General features: G+C 40.9%; 1 protein-coding gene across 1 annotated transcript; it reads left to right on the forward strand.

Moving 5' to 3' along the window:
- The first annotated feature begins 4,756 nt into the window (after window positions 1-4,756).
- On the forward strand, window positions 4,757-19,946 carry Sgo1 (shugoshin 1). Its single transcript, XM_005072422.3, has 8 exons — window positions 4,757-4,884; window positions 6,423-6,570; window positions 6,915-7,111; window positions 11,158-11,234; window positions 13,021-13,064; window positions 14,806-15,609; window positions 17,322-17,511; window positions 17,686-19,946. Exons 2-8 carry the CDS (start codon window positions 6,429-6,431, stop codon window positions 17,795-17,797), a joined length of 1,566 nt encoding a protein of 521 aa, XP_005072479.2. The 5' UTR covers window positions 4,757-4,884; window positions 6,423-6,428; the 3' UTR covers window positions 17,798-19,946.
- The last annotated feature ends 396 nt before the right edge of the window (window positions 19,947-20,342 follow it).

A 20,342-nucleotide genomic window follows, 5' to 3' on the forward strand; every position in this document is an offset into this window, starting at 1 on the left:
GAATCCATCCTTCTGCTGCATATAAGAAATACACCTCAGCCTCAAAGACAGAATTTACCTCAGAGTTAAAGGTTGGGAAAAGATTTTCCAATCAAATGGACCCAAGAAACAAGCAGAGTAGCAATCCTAATATCTAACAAATTAGACTTTAAAATAAAATCAATCAAAAGGGATGAAGGAGGTCATTTCATACTCATCACAGAAGAAATCCAGCAAGATTAAGTCTCAATTGTGAACATCTATGCCCCAAATACAAAGGCATCTATTACCATAGAAGAAACATTACTAAAACTTAAATCACATATAAAGCCTCACACACTTTTTGTGGGAGAATTCAACATCCCACTCTCACAAGTAGACAGGAATACCAGACAGAATTTAACAAAGAAGCAAAGGGTCTAATAGAAGTTATGACCCAATTGGGCTTAACAGACATCTATAAAACATTCCGTCCAAATACAAAAGAATATACCTTCCTCTCCGTACCCCATGGAACCTTCTCCAAAATCGACCACATACTTGGCAACATATAAAACCTCAACTGGTACCAAAAAAATTGGAATAACTTCATGTATCTTATCAGACCACCATGCGTTAAAATTAGAATTCAACAACAACACAAATTGCAGAAACCCTACAAATTTATGGAAACTGAATAACATGCAATTGCACCATTTCTGGGTCAAATAAGAAATAAAAAAGAAATTAAAAACTTCCTAGAATTCAATGAGAATGAAGACACAACACACCCAAACTTATGGGACACTTTGAAAAGAGTGCTAAGAGGAAAGTTCATAGCACTAAGTGCCTACATGAAGAAACGAGAATAGTCACACTAGAGAATTAACAGCACAACTGAAATCTCTAGAACACAAGCAAACTCCCCCAGGAGGAGTAGATGCCAGAAAATAATCAAATTGAGGGCTGAAATCAACAAAGTAGAAACTAGGAAAACAATACAAAGAATCAATGTAATGACGAGTTGGTTCTTGGAGAAAATCAACAAGATAGACCAACATTTATCCAAACTTACAAAACAGCAGAGTCACTGTGAACATGCAAATTAACAAAATCAGAAATGAAAAGGGGGACATAACAATGGACTCTGAGGAAATCCAGAGAATCATCAGGTCATCCTTTGAAAACCTGTACTCCACAAAATTTGAAAATCTAAAGGAAATGGACAATTTTCTGGATAGATATCACTTGCCAAAATTAAATCAAGAACAGATAAGCAATTTAAATAGACCTATAACCCCTAAGGAAGTAGAAGCAGTCATCAAAAGTCTCCCAACCAAAAAAAGCCCAGGTCCAGATGACCTCAGTGCAGAATTCTACCAGAAATTCAAAGAACAGCTTATACCAATGCCTCTCAAATTATTCCATGCAATAGAAGCAGAAGGGTCTTTGCCAAACTCTTTCTACAAGGCTTCAATAACCTTGATACCAAAGCCACACAAAGACACAACTAAGAGAACTTCAGACCAATATCCCTCATGAATATTGATGCAAAAATACTCAATGAAATACTGGCAAATTGGATCCAAGAACACATCAAAACAATTATCCACCATGATCAAGTAGATTTCATGCCAGGCATGCAGGGATGGTTCAACATACGAAAATCCATCAATGTAATCCACCATATAAATAAGCTGAGAAACAAAAGTCACATTATCATCTCACTGAAAAAGCCATTGACAAAATCCAACACCCCTTCATGATAAAGGTCTTGAAAAGATCCGCAATCACAGGAACATACCTGTGAACATAATAAAAGCTATATATAGCAAACCAACAGCCCCATCAAACTAAATGGAGAGAAGCTCAACTCAATTCCTCTAAAATCAGGAACAAGACAAAGCTGTCCACTCTTTCCATATCTCTTCAATATTGTACTTGAAGTTCTAGCCAGAGCAATAAGACAACAAAAGGATATCAAGGGGATACAAATTAGAAAGGAAGAGGTCAAACTTTCACTATCTGCAGATGATAGTTTACATAAGTGACCCAAAAAAACTCTACCAGAAAACTCCTACATTTGATAATTACATTCAGCCAAGTGGCAGGATACAAGATCAACTCAAAAAAAATCAGTAGCCCTACTATATGCAGACGATAAAAGGGCTGAGAAAGAAATCAGAGAAGCATCACCCTTTACAATTGCCACAAACAACATGAAATTCCTTGGGGTAACGATAACCAAACAAGTGAAAGACCTGTATTTCTTGTTCAAATTGTGTTAAATATTGGGGATGAGAAATGATACGTTTGGTGACACTTGCTTAGAAAACTGAGGCAAAGAAGGCACAAGTTCAAAGTCAGCTCACTTATATTAAGGCCTTGCCTCAAAAACCCAAGGGCTAGGAGTAAGTGAGCCATCACCTGAATTCATTCTTACCAGAGAAAGAAAAAGTAACTTCCTGAGGAAAGACAAGGACATTGAAACACAAAGCTTATCTCTGTGCCAGCAGCAGACTAGGCAGCTCATACTGATGAATTCATGGACTGTATCTAGGGCCCAGAAGCCTGGGATCCTTTCACTCCTGCCTCCAGTTTACAGATAAGGGACCTGAAGCACGGAGCAGGAATGAGGCAGCTTATACCACATGATAGTTTAGTTGGAACATACTTCAATGGTAGAGTGCCCACCCAGTGTGTGTGAGGCCCCAGGCTCCGTCATTAATATCAGAAAAGTAAGCAAACAAACAAAACAAGAGTTGCATATATAAACTAGCCATAGAGTACTTATCCAGCATATTCAAAGCCCTGAGACCAAAATATAGTTAATTATTATAAAAAGTTAGATGAGCCCTTGTCCCTACAGCTGCTGGTACTCGATTTTAGCTTTGCTTAAACAGTAGTCAGTGGACACCCTTCATTGGAATCGCCTATTTGAAAATACCAGATACCTTTGCTAAGGATGTAGCTCAATGGTGTAGTGTATATGTAAAGCCTTTGTGTCCAGCTGTAAGTGAAATGTATAGTAAAGCCTTTGTGTCTGGCTCTGAGAGCAATGTTTCAGCAAACCCTTTGGTATGTTTGACATCATGAGTAGAGGCTGAAAAAATGTTTTGAGACTGCTTAAACTTGAAAAGCTATTTCCCTGGATTGTCTGCACTTGTCATTATGGGAGAGCTTGCAGCTGCACCAACATTGGTCCTAAGACATTCTAACAGAACTGACAAGCCATAATCCAAAGGGGCTGAGATGTGTGTGGATTCTCTGCTCTCATGAGCAGCAAGAGCAAGATTATTTTGGTAATTGGAAATCTTTTCGGCCCCAATTAATCTTATAATTGTTTGAATAAAGTACCTAGAGTAAGCTAGCCAGGTGTCAGCGTTTTCTAAGAAGGCTCTACCCTTTTTCTCTTTTGGAAAAAATGAAGGTTAAGCATCCTGGTGAGCTTCTCTCTCTGCTGCAGCACCTACGACCCAACATTAAACAATAGCGGAGTGACTGCCTCCCTTAATCAAGGTCCAATGTTAGATCTCCAGCACCAACAGCTACATGAAATAGCAGGAGAAAAGGTGAATTAGAAGCTCCTATGCCAACGTTCCAGGAATGCGTTCCCTAGGCGATTCTTACAGTTCAAGATATCCCACACAAAGAGTAGTCATCTTCCGCTCAGCTCTAACGTTTTCAGACATCAGAACTTTTTAAGTTTGCCAACAGTTAGAAAATGGGTGGGTAGGTTTCAACACCTTCAAAGGGCATGGATTCACAGTTGGCACAGTCAGGCTACTTCAGCACTACAGTGATGTGACCGATGCATGCTACCATATGTCAATGCCAATAGTTATTCACATAACTTTTCTTTGAAGCCTCCGGTACTTTCTTCAGAATTATGATGGCTCCTCTTGGTTTAACAAGAGTTCTGTTTGGTTACTAATGTCTGTCAAGAATACGATTTATGAAGCAGATTATGCAACTGTTGAGGCTTCCAATTTCTTGTTGTGGGGTTCCCGCTGCCACCTTCCCCTATTTTCTTTGTGTGTGCTGACCAAGAATCACACGCTACATCTACTGATGTGTGACCATTGCTGCAATTTTCCCAGCATGCCTAAACCTAACTCTCTAACTATTCTCAGGAACTAATACTGTCACTTAGGTTGTTCCCCAGGAAGTCCTTTTAAAAACCGATCCTGGCCCTGAGCCAATATTCTTTAACCCCCCTTAAGTAAACTCAATCCTCTGCCCCAGTCAACTGCACTTAGAACGTCTGTTCTGGGGGTATGCCGCAGTCGACTGCAAATGTCAATAAACGCTTGGGACAAAATCGGGCTGTCACTTGGAGTTTCTTCCTTTGAATCAGCCAGGCTCATGCGCAGAACTTTCCCGCATTTTCCCGAGGTTGAACCTAGATAGCCCAGTCTGAGCCATCAGCCAGAGCCCTGGGCGGGCTAGCGGCAATGCTGGCTGAATGTTTGCCACGAGGGGGCGCCCACGAGCCCCAGAGCGGCGAGGCCTGGCCGCCCCCGTCAAGCCAGGCCGGGGCCTTTCAGTCTTCAGTGGTCCGATCCAACTCGCCAGTCCCCTGCCGCAGCCTCCAGAGAGCTGGGTTCTCAGGCCCACGTCAACACCCCCGGCCCAAAACAGGAAGTCAAGAACGCAGCCAAGAACTAACTGCAAAGCTTCCGGTGGCTCCGCCTCTCGAAAGTACGCGCGGCTCCACCCTTCCCCTCCGCCCCAAGCCGCAGCTGCGCGCGCAGGCGTGTCACGTGACCCCGCCCCGAGGCGGGGCGTGTCGGGACGGCCTGCAGCCAGCCAATGCGCAGTCGCGGCGGAGAATTTCAAATGTGGCTGCCATACTCGTAGCCTGCGTCGCGCAGCGGGAGCCGGAGCGGGAGGCCGGACGAGCTCGCCCGGACCTGAGCGGCCAAGGTACGGGGCGGGCCGGGCGGTGGGCACCGGGGGACCCGGCCGACCGGACGAGTGGCTCGCGGCCGCGCGCGCCCCGCGGTAGGCAGGGCTGCCGCCCAGCGCTCTTCCTGTCCGGCTCTAGCCTGCTGACTTGGGGCAGCTTTTGAGGCGTCTGGCAGGGGCTGACAGGTTTCCGCCCAGCGTGCACAAAGGTCGGGTTCGACTCCCTGCGCGGGGGGGGGGGGGGGTGCACACGCACGAGCTGCAATCAACTTTACTCAATCTGTGTGGCGCTCGGACATCCCCAGGGCAAATTTTAAAAACTTGGTGGTGATAGACTCGCTGGCTTACTCAACCCATTTGTACTTTTAAAAAGTAGTTGCATTTGTTCTGTTAGACACCCCTCTCCGCTCTGTCGTACGTATATTGGTAGAGATGAAATGTCGAGATCTACAGTACCTATTTAAGGCCTCAGATATGCATGGAGGAAAATAAGTCATAAAGAAAATAAGAAAGGAAAAGATTCAAGAAAGCATTTAACTAAGAAGAGATGAATGAAAATAGTCCTTTGTGGTGAAAATCATATGTGCACATTGTGGGCGGCAACAGTTTGCAATTTTGAGATCTGGAAGGTGTAGTCTAGCATACAAACAATGAAAAGTAGCCTGACATGCTGAAGCATGTCTCTTTTATTTGAAGCACATTGATGTTTAATGTGAGTACATGTGTCCTCTGCCCCAAATTAATAATTAGAGAAAAGCTGCTAAACGGAAACCTAGATATCTATATAATCGCTTCTGAACTAATACTGTAATCCTAAACACTAAAGGCTGGCCAGCACTAAAGTGTGTGGCTCACATACATGGTCCCAGATACTCAGGAGGCTGGGAACCTTAGAGCTCTTAAGTTCAAAACCAGCGTGGATAACAGCAGTACCTGTTCCAGAACAATTATAAGCAAAGCCCATTATGCTTAGAACATTGTATACCTCCAGTGAGGATCTACTAAAAAATGAATAGGTGACAATCTCTGGAATCACTACTTTCCTATGAAATGGCAGAAGATAAGACTGTCAGAAACATGAATGATGTTGACGGGAGAAGAGGAGGAGGTTGGTTTTTCAAAGCAGGGTTTCTCCGAGTAGCCTTGACTGACCTCAAACTCACAGAGATCCACCTGCCTTTGCCTACTGAGAGCTGGGATTAAAGGCGTGTGCCACTACCTCCCCCTACTCGAATGACATAGGATTTTTTTTTTCGTATGATGGGCTTGATTCTAAGTCTATTTTTGTTTATTTGTTTTTGAAATTAGTTTTATTAAGTAGCCCAAGCATGAATCATGACTCGAGTGCCTTAGCCTTCTTAGCAGCTTGGATTATGCCACAACACCTGACTATTACTAATATTTTAAAGGTAAAAAAATCATTATGATTTCCTTTTTTGAAGTAAGTTTACAATTTAGTCTTTACTTAATTCCTTCTTTTTTGAACAGCCTGTTTTCATTCCTTAATTTTATATTTGAAAATATCTGAGAAATGATAATTTTTTTTTAATTCATAGACAAAGATGGTTAAGGAGAGGTGTCAGAAAAAGTCCTTTCAAGATAGTCTTGAAGACATTAAGAAGCGAATGAAAGAGAAAAGGAATAAAAACTTGACAGAGATTGGCAAACGAAAGTCCTTTATTGTTGCACCATGCCAAGTACCCAGTAAGAGATTTTTGTGGTGTCTTTATTTTTGTGTGTTAGTGTGGCATTTGTTTGTGTAGTGTGCATTCTTGGGGGGAAGGGCGTGCAGTCTGTTGCTAGAGGAGAAGTTCTGGAGCCTTGCTATAGCTCTCTGTTCTGTTCCCCTGCAAAGGATCTCTTACTGTCTCTACACCCCTCCAACACCTTACCTTCCTTCCTGCCCTATACACACAGTGATGGGGATACCTGTTTGCCTGGCTACACCTGGCTCTATATGGGCTCTGGGGATTTGAACTCTGGGCCTCTCTGATTGCTTAGCAAGCTCTCTTATGCATTCAGCCATAATTGAAATTTTTATTTTATAGCTAACACTTCTACATTGCTGAAAACTTACCAAGATAACAACAGGTTATTAGTTTTGGCTTTGGAAAATGAAAAATCCAAAGTGAGAGAAGCCCAAGATATCATCCTACAGCTGAGAAGAGAATGTTACTACCTTGCATGTCAGTTATATACAGTCAAAAAGAAGCTAACTTCCCAACGAAGTGAAGAAACTGACCAGGTATGCTCATTACAAAGCTCTCCTATGTAGTTTTGGTGTAAGAAGTGCAGCTTTATAAAACCCTTTATAAGTGCTCTTTGGAGAATCACTTTTTAAAAAATAATTTATTACATTTATTTAGATTGTGTGTATAAGTTCAGACAACTTTCAGGTGTTAGATACATATGTGACATACATGTGTAACCTCGCACATATGTACATAGTATACAGCATAGAAAATAATTGCCTTTCTATTTCTTCCTGGTTGTCTTGCACACCTGTGATCTTGTGATTCCAGAATTCAGCATGCTAAATCAGGAAGACCCAAGTTATAGGCTAACCTGAGCTGCGCAGTGAGTCCTTATCTCTGGAACAGATTTTTAAGATTTAGATTACATTTTAAAGATTTTTTTTTCCTTCAGCATTTTAAATCTTTTCCCCCTTATTCAGTCAATTACTAGGGGGATCAGCCTATCAGCATCTGAATCTCTCTGATGCTTCCCAGAGCTCTTAAATGATTCTTTTTGTTTTTAATCTTGTGTGTGTGTGTGTGTGTGTGTGTGTCTGGACATATGTATGTTAGTGTGGATACTCCTGGAGCTATAGGTACAGGCAATTTTAGGCCACTTGAGATGGGTACTGGGAACCAGACTTGGGTTTTTCCAAAGAGCACTGCATACTCTTACACCACATCTCCAGCCCCTGCTTTCTGGAGTTTTTGCTGAAATTACAAGAACTAATAATCAGTGGCTGCTCAGTGGCATAAACCCCAAAGCGGTGGGGAGAAAATTCTACTATTGTCAGCCTTTAACGCTGCCAGTATTTTCAGTTAGTTATGTGTTACTAGTCGCTGTAGAGTCTTCGCATTTAAAAGAAGGGCTTGGATTGTTTTGTTTTTTCTGTCATGTATCTATGTGTATAGCTTGTTCTGAGCCACTCTACTTGTTCTTCAGTGTTCAACAGTAGAAAGTGCTTTTTCGTTTGTTCGTTGGTTTGTGATGGTCTCCATATGTAGACCAGGTGGGTTTAAATGTGTGCCACCGTGCCCAATTTAAGATGTTTTAGTATAAGACGGTCTTCTTGGTCTAGGTCTGTAGCTCAAGGGTGGAAGGAACACCTGTCTAGAATGCATAAGGTTTATTCATCCCCAATGCTGCAAAAGTAATTGTGAAAAAAGTGAAGATTTGGAGCCAGAGACATTATTGGGTAAAGGTATTCGCCTCTTGTTGATGAAAGCCTGACGAACTGAGTCAAATCATTGGGACCCAGATAGTGGAAAAGGAGAACTGACTCCCCATAGCATGCCTACCTACCAAATAAATAATATTTTAAATGTAGAGACAAAGGGAAATTTTTAAGACATTTCCTTCTTGTCTTAGTCAATGTGCTCACTAACTTTTTCTAGTAGTTCCCTGTGTTTTGTAATAAGTCTTTATATTTTTGAGATTTATTTTTAATTATGTATAAGGGGGTGTGAGCACATGATTGCAGGTGCCCACAGAGCTCAGAGGCTTCAGATCCCCACTCCCCAGGGCTGAAAGTACAGGCGCTTATGAGCCATCTAACATGGGTGCTTGAGACCAAGCAGAGAGTGCGTGGCTCCTAGCCACTGAGCTATCTCTAACCCCATAGTTAATCTTTTTAATTATGCTGCTACTATACAACTAAATATTCTCTTCTCCTTTGTCTTGAATAATGTAACTACTTTCAAAGTTAGCCATTTGATACCAGATTGAAACTTTCATCAGAACTCATTCTCATCCCAGTTGTATTAAATGTTCAGTTAGGATCCCTCCCCACACAAGTCATGTGTTCCACAGAGGCCTGGAAGGATCTGTCGCCTTCTTCTGGCCACGTGTGCATATATTCAACAGATATATACACACATGGACTAAATAAAAAATGTAAAATAAAACCAGTATGTGTTCATTAAATTCAAAAGTCAAATTTATTGGGAACTCTTCTAAGTGTTCCCACTGGGACTCATCTTTCCAATAGGAATGTGCAAACCTGTTCTATGTGCTTATATTTTCCCATTGTCTCCTGCTCTGGTTACCCCACACACACACACACACACACACACACACACACAGCGTCAGATATTTCTTGTCTCACCCCCATGAGAATTTGGATCCTCAGTATTTGTTTTCCTTCCTATGTCTCTATTGGATTAGTACATACAGCCAGAGGTGTAGTGTTCAGTATCTCTTGTCTCACCACACAACTTTAAAAAAAAAAAGAACAGAGATGGGAGGGGGGTGGCTAGAGGTGGTGTTCACACCTTTAACCCCTGCATTTGAGAGACAGAGACATGCAGGTCTCTGGGTTCAAGGCCAGCCTGGTCTTTATAGTAAAACCCTGTCTCAGTTGCGTGGACATGACTTCTGTCCTTACTTTTCTCGGTTATGTGTCAAGATCACCAAAGCCTGCATGCATGGCAACGTGTGGCTTGCCCTTGCTCCTTCACTTTACAGTGACATGCAAGAGAAGTCTCTCTGCTTGGAAGCATCAATCTCTTCATCTTCTTCCTATCTTACCCACCCTGGGTTTCCTTCCTGCTTCCTTGCTGTTCCGTGTTAGTTTCCTGTGTTGGCAGCTTCTTTATTGGTAAATGCCAGTTGCCCCAGACAAATGTGATATCCTCCCATGGTTATATAATTGTCTTTTGTTGACTTTCAGATTCGTATATCAAAGCTGGAACACAGGTGCAGATGTACACACTCAGAGCTACCACTTGATTTTAGAAAGCGTCCCAAACAGACTGATACAAAGTGCAGCTCCTTCCTTTCCGGTTCCCAAGCACGCTGTGCACCTCTGCCTTCCTCCGTATTTTTTATCTGCGTACATATTAGTTCCAGTTTGGGCCGTGGGCTCTATGTATAGCTCAGGCTAGCCCAGAACTCAGTCTAGAACCTGGCTAGCCTCACACTGGTCTTCCTTCTACCTCAGCACCAGATTGCTGAGATTACTGTGCTGCTGGGCTCAGTCTTTCTCCAGTTACGGCTCGTTGTCTCAGTAAAGTAGCCTGTGCACTCACTCTAGCCAAACCTGCTTTGTCAGCGCCGCCTCCTCTCTCCCTCTTCAGGCCTTACACATGGAATTTTCTTTCCAAGTGTTCTCATTTGGTAAATGTTAAGAATGAGGGAACCATTGGCAGAAACTCCATGGCAGGTTGCTTAACCCCGAATATGCCAAAGACCCCTGGGGTTATGCATGGTTTATTATGGGGCCATCCCACAGGCTCTACCACCACACCCACAGGCGTTTGCCATGGTGACCTCCCAACTTTTTCCACTCTGGATCCTTGTAAGCCATGCTTCATGTTGGTCAAACACATCTTTTTACTGCCTTACTTAATATTTAAGTGAGTTTCCATCACACTTAGACTAACCTTTCCTTCGCGGTCATAGCTCTCAAGGCTCTTGCCAGCTGGCTGGTGTATGTGTGCCTCCTGCTGCTCTCAGTTCTTGCATTTCAGCTATGACTTTTCCTGTTTCACAACTTTTGTATTTGCTGTCTCCACTGCTTTTTCAAAATTCCTCCAGCTCCTCAATAGCTGATTAGTTCTTACATTTCAGGTCAGAGTCACTGCGTGATAGAGCTCTCCAGTAGTTGCTCTAGATTCACTCTGATAGTGCCTTTATAGCACTTTTCACCTTGGAAATCAGACACGTGTCTCTTTTTTCATTGGGAGGAGGGGCACTCGGGCTGCCACAGTGTGCGTGTGAAGATCAGAGGACAACTTTCAGGTGGTGACCATGGGGTTCACGGACCCAGCTGACATTATGAGGCTTGAATGGCAAGGAATCTTGTCTGTGAGCTATCTTACTAGACCCTTTTTAAAATTTCTTTCTTTATACTAGAATGTAAGCTATAAGAGGGCAGTGTTGGAATCCTAGCCCCTGAAACTGCATGGCAGTGCTGTTGACTGTCAGCAATTATGTATTATTGTTGTTGCAGGCATATATGTTTATTCAGCAATGCATTCATAATACAGAATGCATGTACATACTTCATAGCAGTAAACAACTATAATGGTGTTTTCTTTTGACTTAATATATTAACAGAACCCGAAAGGATCTCTCTCAGAAGTGGTCTCCAGTAGTGACATCACCATCCGCGACTTGTCTGAGAAGACTTTACAGTTAGTGCCAAGTCTTTATTGTTTCTATTACTCCTCCATTTGTAAAAGGAAATTGACATCATTTGTGTTTATAGTCTGAGGCTTTTTCTACTAGGAGTATACTTAAGAGAATTTGATATTAAAATATTGTTGTATGTGGGAAGTTAGAGCTTTCTTTTCCTACTGTTTAGTGGCTTTAATGACTAGAGTTAGAAACTCACGAACTGTTTTCTTTCAGTAGGGTTTTTTTGTTTTTGTTTTTTGGTATGTCATGTTTTCATTGTGGTAAGAAGTCATTGTTAAAACTAATATTTTTTTTCCAGACCTAAAAACTGACCAATTTATTGTGAGGGGGTTGAACTATCACTGTTTAATACCTGTGTCTTATTGATCAGGTCTGATTCAGATGCCCCTTTTCCCTTTTCTTTGTGGATATTTTTGTTCTTTCGTGAACTGTTGAGATTTATTGTATATACCAAAATACCCAGCTCTTTTTTTTTTTTTGATCATTTACTCCTCCCCCAACTATGAGATCCTACCTTCCTAACTAACTTTGTGTTCATTCTCTTAAGGTGGAGGGGGAACAAGAAACACAAAAATGAAAATCAGAACAGTCAAAAAGCCAGTAAGACAAAAAAAAAGGCTCAAACAAAACAAAAAGTTCACAAAAATACCACTAAGTCTGTTTAGTGTTCTCGAACTGTCCTGGAGTGTAGTTGATATACCCTTTGGATCTTCATTGTAGAAAACTGATTTTCTCTTTGCCAGTATGAACGATTCAGCTCTTACACCATTTGGTGAGTTTGACTAACATATGTAGCTATAGATTGAAAACTTGGAAGGCTGATATAGGAGGACAATCGTTTAAAGATGACCTGGGCTATATGGCTAAACCTTAGCTCATGACAAATAAAAATCTAGAAAAGCTAAAGAATATGGCTTCATTCCACCTAGATCTCAGCCTTGGCGGTGCTGGCACTGAGTTGTGGCTGCCCATGTACTATTGGATACTTCAGTGTTCTTGGACTATTGGCCTGCATCACTGTGCCAAAAGCAACTCCCCCCCGCAGCTGTGAGGACATCGGTACTCCCAGATATTGGCAGTTAGACCCAAGAGTGCCATAGACAATGCTTTGTAGTTCTCTCACGTCTGTCCATGTCTTACAGAAGGAGCCATAAATACTATGAATTTCTAGCCCTACAGATTATTGTTAAACTGTACTCGTTTTAAATCTGTTGGATTTTAAGATCTGACAAATGAAGTTAGATGAGATAAGGTAATCAGATTTTTATTAGATTTCAAAATAATCATTAGCTCTACTCTTACCAAACCTATATTTTAATTTTTATAGCATCAACTGGAAAGTTTTTATATACAAAGAGTAAAATCGCAAATTGTCAATAACGGGTTTTGAGCACAAGAAAACTTGGTTAATGAAGCAAAAAAGAATCTGAGTTTAAAAGAAAATGGGCAGAACCAGTTTCAGAAGAATCTATAGTTGATACCATTAAAGCATATATTGTCACCAAATGACAGCTCCCCTAGTGCTGTCAGGTCCTGAAGAGCTGAGCGGCAAACTTTATTCTTAAGAACTTCAAGACAGTTTGGATTGACTGTTCCTTCTGTGACATGAGGTTGTGTTAAAGACCTGACCTCATATAAGCAGCATTTGGTTTTCTGTGATAGGGAACAAGGTCTGTGGATTTGGACTGCAATTGTGAAATGATATAACAAGCGTACAGCCTGGGAAAATGTTGGCTTTTTACGCAATTGCTAAGATTCTGTTTTTCATTGTTATTCTATAAGGCAAACTGCTCTTGAAGAAAATGGCTGGCCATTCCAAACCAGAGGTAAGTTGGGTAGAAAAATCTAAAACTACTGATTTTTGTGAATAAGTAAACTAGTGAATTTTTTTTCGTTTTCTTCCTTTTTAATTCTTAAGTCTGCTTATCTGTTATTCTGCTCAAAGTAACTTTATTTTACATAGACTGATACAGGATTAAAATAACCTATCCAGCCGGGCGGTGGTGGCTCACGCCTTTAATCCCAGCACTCGGGAGGCAGAGGCAGGTGGAATCTCTGAATTCGAGGCTGGGCTGGTCCGACAGCCTCCAAAACAATACAGAGAAACCCTGTCTCGTAAAACCAAAAAAATAAAAATAAAAAATAACCTATCCAAAGCATGTGGGGTGGCTTATACCTATATTCCTAGCACTCAGGAGGGTGAATGTACTAGTTAGGGTTACTATTACTGTGAAGAAACACCATGGCCAAAAGCAGTTTGGGAGCAAAGGGTTTATTTCATTCGCAGTTCCATATAACAGTTCATCATCAAATGCAGTGAGGGCAGGAGTTAATATAGAGAACATGGAGGGTGCTTCTCATGGCTTGCTCAACCTGCTTTCTTATTGAACCCAGGACCATCAGCCCAGGAGTGGCTCCACCCACAGTGCACTGGGCCCTCCCACATCAAGCACTAACTAAGAAAATGCTCTACAGACTTACTTACAGCTTGATCTTATGGAGGCGTTTTCTCAATTGAGGCTCCCTACTCTCAGATGAGTCTAGTTTGTGATTAGATGACATAAAGCTAACCACAGTGAGGCAATGAGGTCAAAAGTTCAAGGCCATTAGAGTGCACAGTTGAGACCCTGTCAGGAAAAACAACAGCAACATACCTATTCATCGTGCCAGGTCTATAAGGAGGAATTATGGTTGTGTTGTAGCTGCAGTCAACTGCTATATACTGTAGCATTTTACATATATTGTCTTAGTGTAACACTGTTGTAGCCTAGGAACATAATTCATTTTCTGTAGCCTCAGAAGTAAAGCATCTTACCAGAAGTGATTGACAGGGAGCATGCACAAAATGGATGTAATTTGAGTAAGCAAAAACAGGTGAAAACCCTCCTGTTCCTATAAATACAGAAGATATTTATCTGAAATGCATAATTAGCCATTACCCAAATCTTAGTCACCTTCAAAATATAATTTAACTTCTACTATCTCACTTTAGAATTGGAAGTTCTCTTTGTGCTTAGAGATTAAACAGAGAGGTTATTCCTTTTTCTTTACACTGTTGAACCAGAAGTACATAAAACCCCTCTTATATACGAAGTGCGTGTATATTTGCTTATGTGGGGAGTGTTTGGTTCTTTTGAGACAGGGTCTCACATATGAAGACCTGGCTTTGAACTCAAAAGAGATCCTCTGCCTTCTGAGTGCTAGAATTAAAGACAGACACCAGACTTCAGTTCTTGTTTTATTTTGGAACAGTGTCTCTTTCTGTGGCCCAAGCAGGCCTAGAGCTATGTGGCACAGGCTGGACCTCACTTGATCGTTCAGCATCTGCCTCCCAAGTATGAGCTACCACACATGGCTTTTCATTCCCACAGTATTTTTAAATGCTGATGTAAGCTGTTGGTTGTTCAATGATGAGTAAATAGATGGTGACTATTGAGTTTTCTACATTTTTCTTTACTTATAGTAAATAGAGTATTGAATAACTGCTGCAACTTTCAATTCTAATGTTCTTGGAATGCAAATTTCTGAAGCATAACACTGTTCCTCATTTGTTTCTTAAATGTTCAGAACCAAGTCCTGTTCCTCCAGACACACTGGGGAGTGATTTTGATTCAGGTAAAGTCAAGTCTACTGATGATATCTTACCTAGGACTGTGTCTTTCCGTCGCCCCATAAAGAAAGCTTTTAATAATGTAAGTCGCTCCCCTGCTTTGGAAGACTGTGAAGCCAATCATCGAGTGGGACAGTCTTTGGAAGTTAGAAGTGTGTGTAAAGACCCAGTTGTAACTCTGTACAGACTTGAAAATGTAGAACAAAATGTTTGTCTGTGGAACAAAGACCAAGTTAATTTATCCCCTAGACTGACTTGCCCAGGAAAGAGTGCTAAGACGAAAGAAGTCATTTTGCCATCTAAACCCGAACAAATGAAAAGTAAGCAAAACCATGCACTAAAAAGAAGAGCAGAGCAAAGAGGAGGCAACCAGAGATGCAGATCAAAACTCTCAGTGAGGTGCAAGGGCAGCAAAGGCAGAGATGAGCACACTGTGCACCCCACAAAGTTGAGTGGTTCTGCCGGTGCCAGTGACGCATATGATTTTAATCTGGAAGAGCGAGTTCACCTCACCCCTTTCCAACAAAAAGGGAGCAATGATTCCAGTGGAGAGACCAACAGCAGCCACAGGGAAGGAAGTGCTTTGGAACTGAGTGCCTCTGAGGATGAGTCTGACGACTCCTACCAGCCTCCTTACAAGCACTTGGAAGACCACATGCGAGAGTCAGACAGACCAGTTACCAGGTCTCTGCCTAAAAGAGGACTCAAGTACATGGATGAAAAAGATACAGAGAAGGCTACGCCAACCCAAACTCCTACCGGTAAGTGTGCTTATTTGCCTGGGTTTTGATGTGCTCTTAGATGCTATACCTGCCACACATTACTCTGGGAGAGGCTAGAGACTTCCCTTATGTGCTCTCTGCAGGGGAAGTTATAGCCTGATTAAATGGTAGAGGTGGAAAATGGAAACATGGCTGTGTTATTCTGTCTTACTTTAAACAAATAGGAATCTTACAGGACCTGAGACTTTCGAGCAGGGTGAAGGACAGGTTGTGGTTGGATTGAATTAAAAGATCTTCTTTACACTTGTGATCACCTGGAAATTTTAAAAAACAACAAAAAAAACCTATTTTAATGGACTTACTATATATTTAACAGGAACCATTGCTTATTTTTCTAATTGAATGTGAGCTTGTGAGAAGAAATTCTTTTCTCATCTGCTGAAAACTTAGGTCAGAAACTCTTGCTTTTATCAAAGTGATTCAGCATTAGTCATCAGCCTGCACCTACTCAAAAAGACTCCTTTGGGAATTTGATTCCAGTGGCAATAGTTCCATGCTGTCAGGTCCTATTATCTTCAGAATGATGTCACATTGTAACAGCTCAGTCAGCATGCTTGATTTGCTTAACTGGGATATTAAAGCCTGAAACAATGAATCAACTTTCCTAGTTGAACAGCTAGACAGTGTAGCTTACAAGAGTCTATTTTTAAACTATGTATCATGAGTATTCCTTCGGCTTTCAGTCGCTGTTTCTCTTTTTCTTAATTAATCTGTTTGTTCTACTTCAAATAAAAATACTTTAATGATAGAATAAATTGAGCAGGATTGACAAACTGTTGGTAATTATTGAAATTGAGTAACATAGGACTTAACTATTGTTAACACTTTTAGTGTTCTTTTGAAAACATTGTTTCAAACAGAACACAAACACTGAGATAGTTTGACCCCAGACTTCCACCAGCAACATTACCTGAAAACAGCCATAATCACAGGTTCTGTCCTATCCCTTGAATTAGAATTTGAGTGTCTTTATAAATTCTCCTGGGGGTTTATAAACACTGGTTTAGGAAGCATTCTAGAATATAACAGCCAGTCTAATCCTGTTGCTTGGAGGTAGTCTACCCTATTAATACTGCAATTGTTGTATATGTTTAATGGTGACAGGAGAGTATCTGACACCTAGATACTCTGTAGTTAAAAAACTCTATTGTAGAATATTGTCTTTCAGTGTTCTCACTATGCATAGGGTACCTGCCTCCCAATAGATGTAGCTGTGAGATAAAGGACATCTGAGTTTTGTAACAGTAGCACCAGAGGGAACACATTTTATCCTGGTCTTCATGGACTGATGGAGAGTTCTTGTATGTTTAAAGGAATGTACTGAAGGACCTTTGTAGGCAGTGGGTCTCCAACAGTGTTACAAACTTTGGTGTTGAATGAGACTGGGACCTTGATGATTCTAAGTATTAAAGTGTGACTAAAATGCAATTTGCTACTTTAAACCAATTCATAACATCTAAGCTACTGGGGAAGAAAGTTAAGTTTTGGTAAATAGTTCTGTTGCAGCTAGAAGTTCTTTACATCTTCCATAGTTTACATAATCTGGCTTGAAAAGAAGAAAACGCAGGAGGAAGTTTTTAAAACATAGATCATGAAGTGTATTTTGTATATCTAAAATATGTAACTGAGCGTATTTTTATTTCTGTGGATTTTGTCTCTTGGATCTATATTCAATAAATACTGTATTGTAGATATCCCACCTGAGACTGAAGAGTCACCTGGTTGTAGCCTAAAGGATGTCACAAATATCCTGATGCATCCTGTAGTGAAAATTAGGAAACTGTCTCTGTCTCCAAGAAGGCGTAAAGACAGCCCAGCAGTGCCTCTGCCTAAGCGCAGGTGTACCACCATCATAAGCTATAAAGAGCCAACACTCGCTTCGTAAGTACTGTGTGGACTTGACTGTAATGATCGACTCTTAACAGAAGGGCTGAAAAAGGGCTTTAGCTGTGAGCAAATAATATTTGAGGACTAAGCCTGGCATATTTTTAGAATAATACTATGCTGAATTAATACTGCTCTATTTGTAATCATGCCTAAAATCTTTACTTACAGGAAACTAAGAAGAGGGGATCCCTTCACAGACTTGTGCTTCTTGAATTCTCCTATTTTCAAGCAGAAAAAGGATATGAAACGTAGAAAAAAAAGTACAAAGCTAACACAGTAACTCCTTTTGTTGGATGCTATCAAAGGAGATTCTTCACTTTTGCCTAGTAGTCTGTGAGACAGTATGTACTGGGCAGACCCAATTCTTATCTGGATGTGCCTTAAACCTACACTTTGTAATTGTGTGGATTGCTACCAACATCAAAAATTTCTCTGGCATCTTTACTTTTTCCTTAAGCAGGGGAATTGCAGAGTTGAAAATTTGTAAAGATAAGATAGTTCTTTCATGAATCCTTGACATTACAGTAAGATATAAGTTGCTGAGAGTCCCTTATTCTACTATCATATAGATCCTTTAGATAAAATATATATAAAATCATGATTAAGAGAATTGATGGGTTTAGTTCTGGGACAAGGTAACTGTTATTAGAACTCTCAGTGTGTGTAATATCATTCCTTATTAGAATGATAACATGTCGTGAAACCCAGGCTAGCTCTTAGTGTTGTCAAAAGTCTACAAATTTGTGAATAATAAGGGTTTCTAGTTTTGATCTAAGTACAAAATGTAAGTAGCGCAGGTCAGAGAGTTGAACCTCTACAGGTGTGTATATATTTCTTTAAATTGAAATCACTGTAAGTGGTCCATTTTTGAAGAACAATGAAGTATGGCCATTGTGGTGGCCACAATATAGCATAAAGGCTGGCCAGGCATAATGGTGGCCATTGTATTTTCCTTCTACTCTTAACTGTCAAGTCATTTTGATTCCTTCCTTTCTGGCCTTTACCACTCCCAGCTCAGTTGTATCTTCTGTCATTTATGTCAGCCTTCCCCTTCCTTTCACATTAGATTTGTCTTACTAACTTTTCCCACCTGCAGCCTTCAGGCCCAGAATCAAGACATTTCAATTTGGGGCTCAGGAGTAGAACACTTGCCTCATCAGGGCAAGACCCAGGAATAAACCCTACTGCAAACAATAGATTTTTAGATTTATGAGAAGGGCCTTCCAGTGTTCATCGCAGACTTTACCCACACCTCCATGACTTCCTACATTTCCCTTCAGTCACACTGAACGTTCTTCTCTGTCACTCTTGTGCATCTATTCTCCCATCACAGTCTTATTTTTCCAGCCACTCTCCTTTTTCAGTGCTGAAGACAGAACCCAGGGCCTTGTGTGTGGTAAGAGCACAGCCACAGTAGTCTACAGCCACTCCGCTTTATCTTTTGTAGTGTCATAGTACCTCGAGAGTGACCATTTTAGCCAAGAATAAACACAAGTTAAAGTCCAGTTTCATCTCAGTGGACCTCACGTGGCTGTGATTACCACAGTGCATGCTGCACAGAGGTAGACTGTATCCTGGTCCACATTGAGCAAGGTGGCTTGTGGACCATGTTTTGTACAAGCTAAGTTTAGTTTTTGTGTATTTAAAAAGTTGAAAACAAGCCGGACGGTGGTGGCGCACGCCTTTAATCCCAGCACTTGAGAGGCAGAGGCAGGTGGATCTCTGTGAGTTCCAGGCCAGGCTGGGCCAACAGCCTCCAAAACAATACAGAGAAACCCTATCTCATAAATAATAATAATAAAAAAAGTTGAAAACAAATATTTGGATTAAATTTGCTATTTGGCCTGCAGCCCCAGATATTTATTTCCTGGTCCTTTTTTCAAAAAACTTTTCCATAGCCTGGTATGGTATGATGGTTCATGCCAGTAATATCAGCAGGATCTTGTTTTGACCAACTGTATTACATGATCTCAAAAGGCCAAAGAATACTTCTCTACTTCCTTCTGTAGACACCTGAATGTTCACTTCAAAGATCTGTGTGCCTTGTGTCAGCCCTGATCCTCACTCTATGCTGGTCACTGTTCTTCCTATTTTAGTTTGTGTGTTGCCAAAGCACACACCAATCACTGTTGTCTTAAAACTGCTAGTAGACTTTTAGTCTTTTTCATGTTTCTGTATTCATAGGCTGCTAAGGATTTTGTGTCAACATTTTTATCTGATAAGTGCTGTATATTAAATATATGTGTATATTAATATGTATATACGTTGTGTATACTGATTTATAATTGACTAAAGAGTTTGAGACTTACCATGTTGGTAGATACGTTATATTTGTTGTACAATATCTTAAAAGTAAATCAGACTAATGCCTCTTTTTGGAAATAGTTGCTGCTTTCTTGCTGTTTTAAAGATTACAGCTGCAATTACTATTTAGGTCTCCAGAGCCTTCTGTAAAGACCAGGCTCCTCAGCAGGGTGTTTGATGATGTCCAGCCAGGTCCTCTAACACATCAGCTTACACGCCAACCTCACATTAATCTTACCTCTGAATTCCCTGGTGTTCTATTCCTTTTCCAATAATAGTCTTAAAAGCTGGCATTTAACTCCTAGTTTTTTTACCTTGTAAAAGGTGTTAAGAGGAGCAATTCTAACTGGGTGTGGTGGTGCAAGCCTTTAATCCCAGCACTCAGAGACAGAAACAGGTGAATCTGTGAGTTTGAGACCAGCCTGGTCTACAGAGCAAGTTCCCAGGCAGCCAGTATTACACAGAGAAACCCTGTCTTGAAAAAAAAAAAAAAAGGAGGAAGAGAGAAATTTTTTAAAAAA

This window comes from Mesocricetus auratus, unplaced genomic scaffold (assembly GCF_017639785.1).
Source record: "Mesocricetus auratus isolate SY011 unplaced genomic scaffold, BCM_Maur_2.0 Super-Scaffold_100021, whole genome shotgun sequence".
In the NCBI taxonomy this organism is placed as follows: domain Eukaryota; kingdom Metazoa; phylum Chordata; class Mammalia; order Rodentia; family Cricetidae; genus Mesocricetus; species Mesocricetus auratus.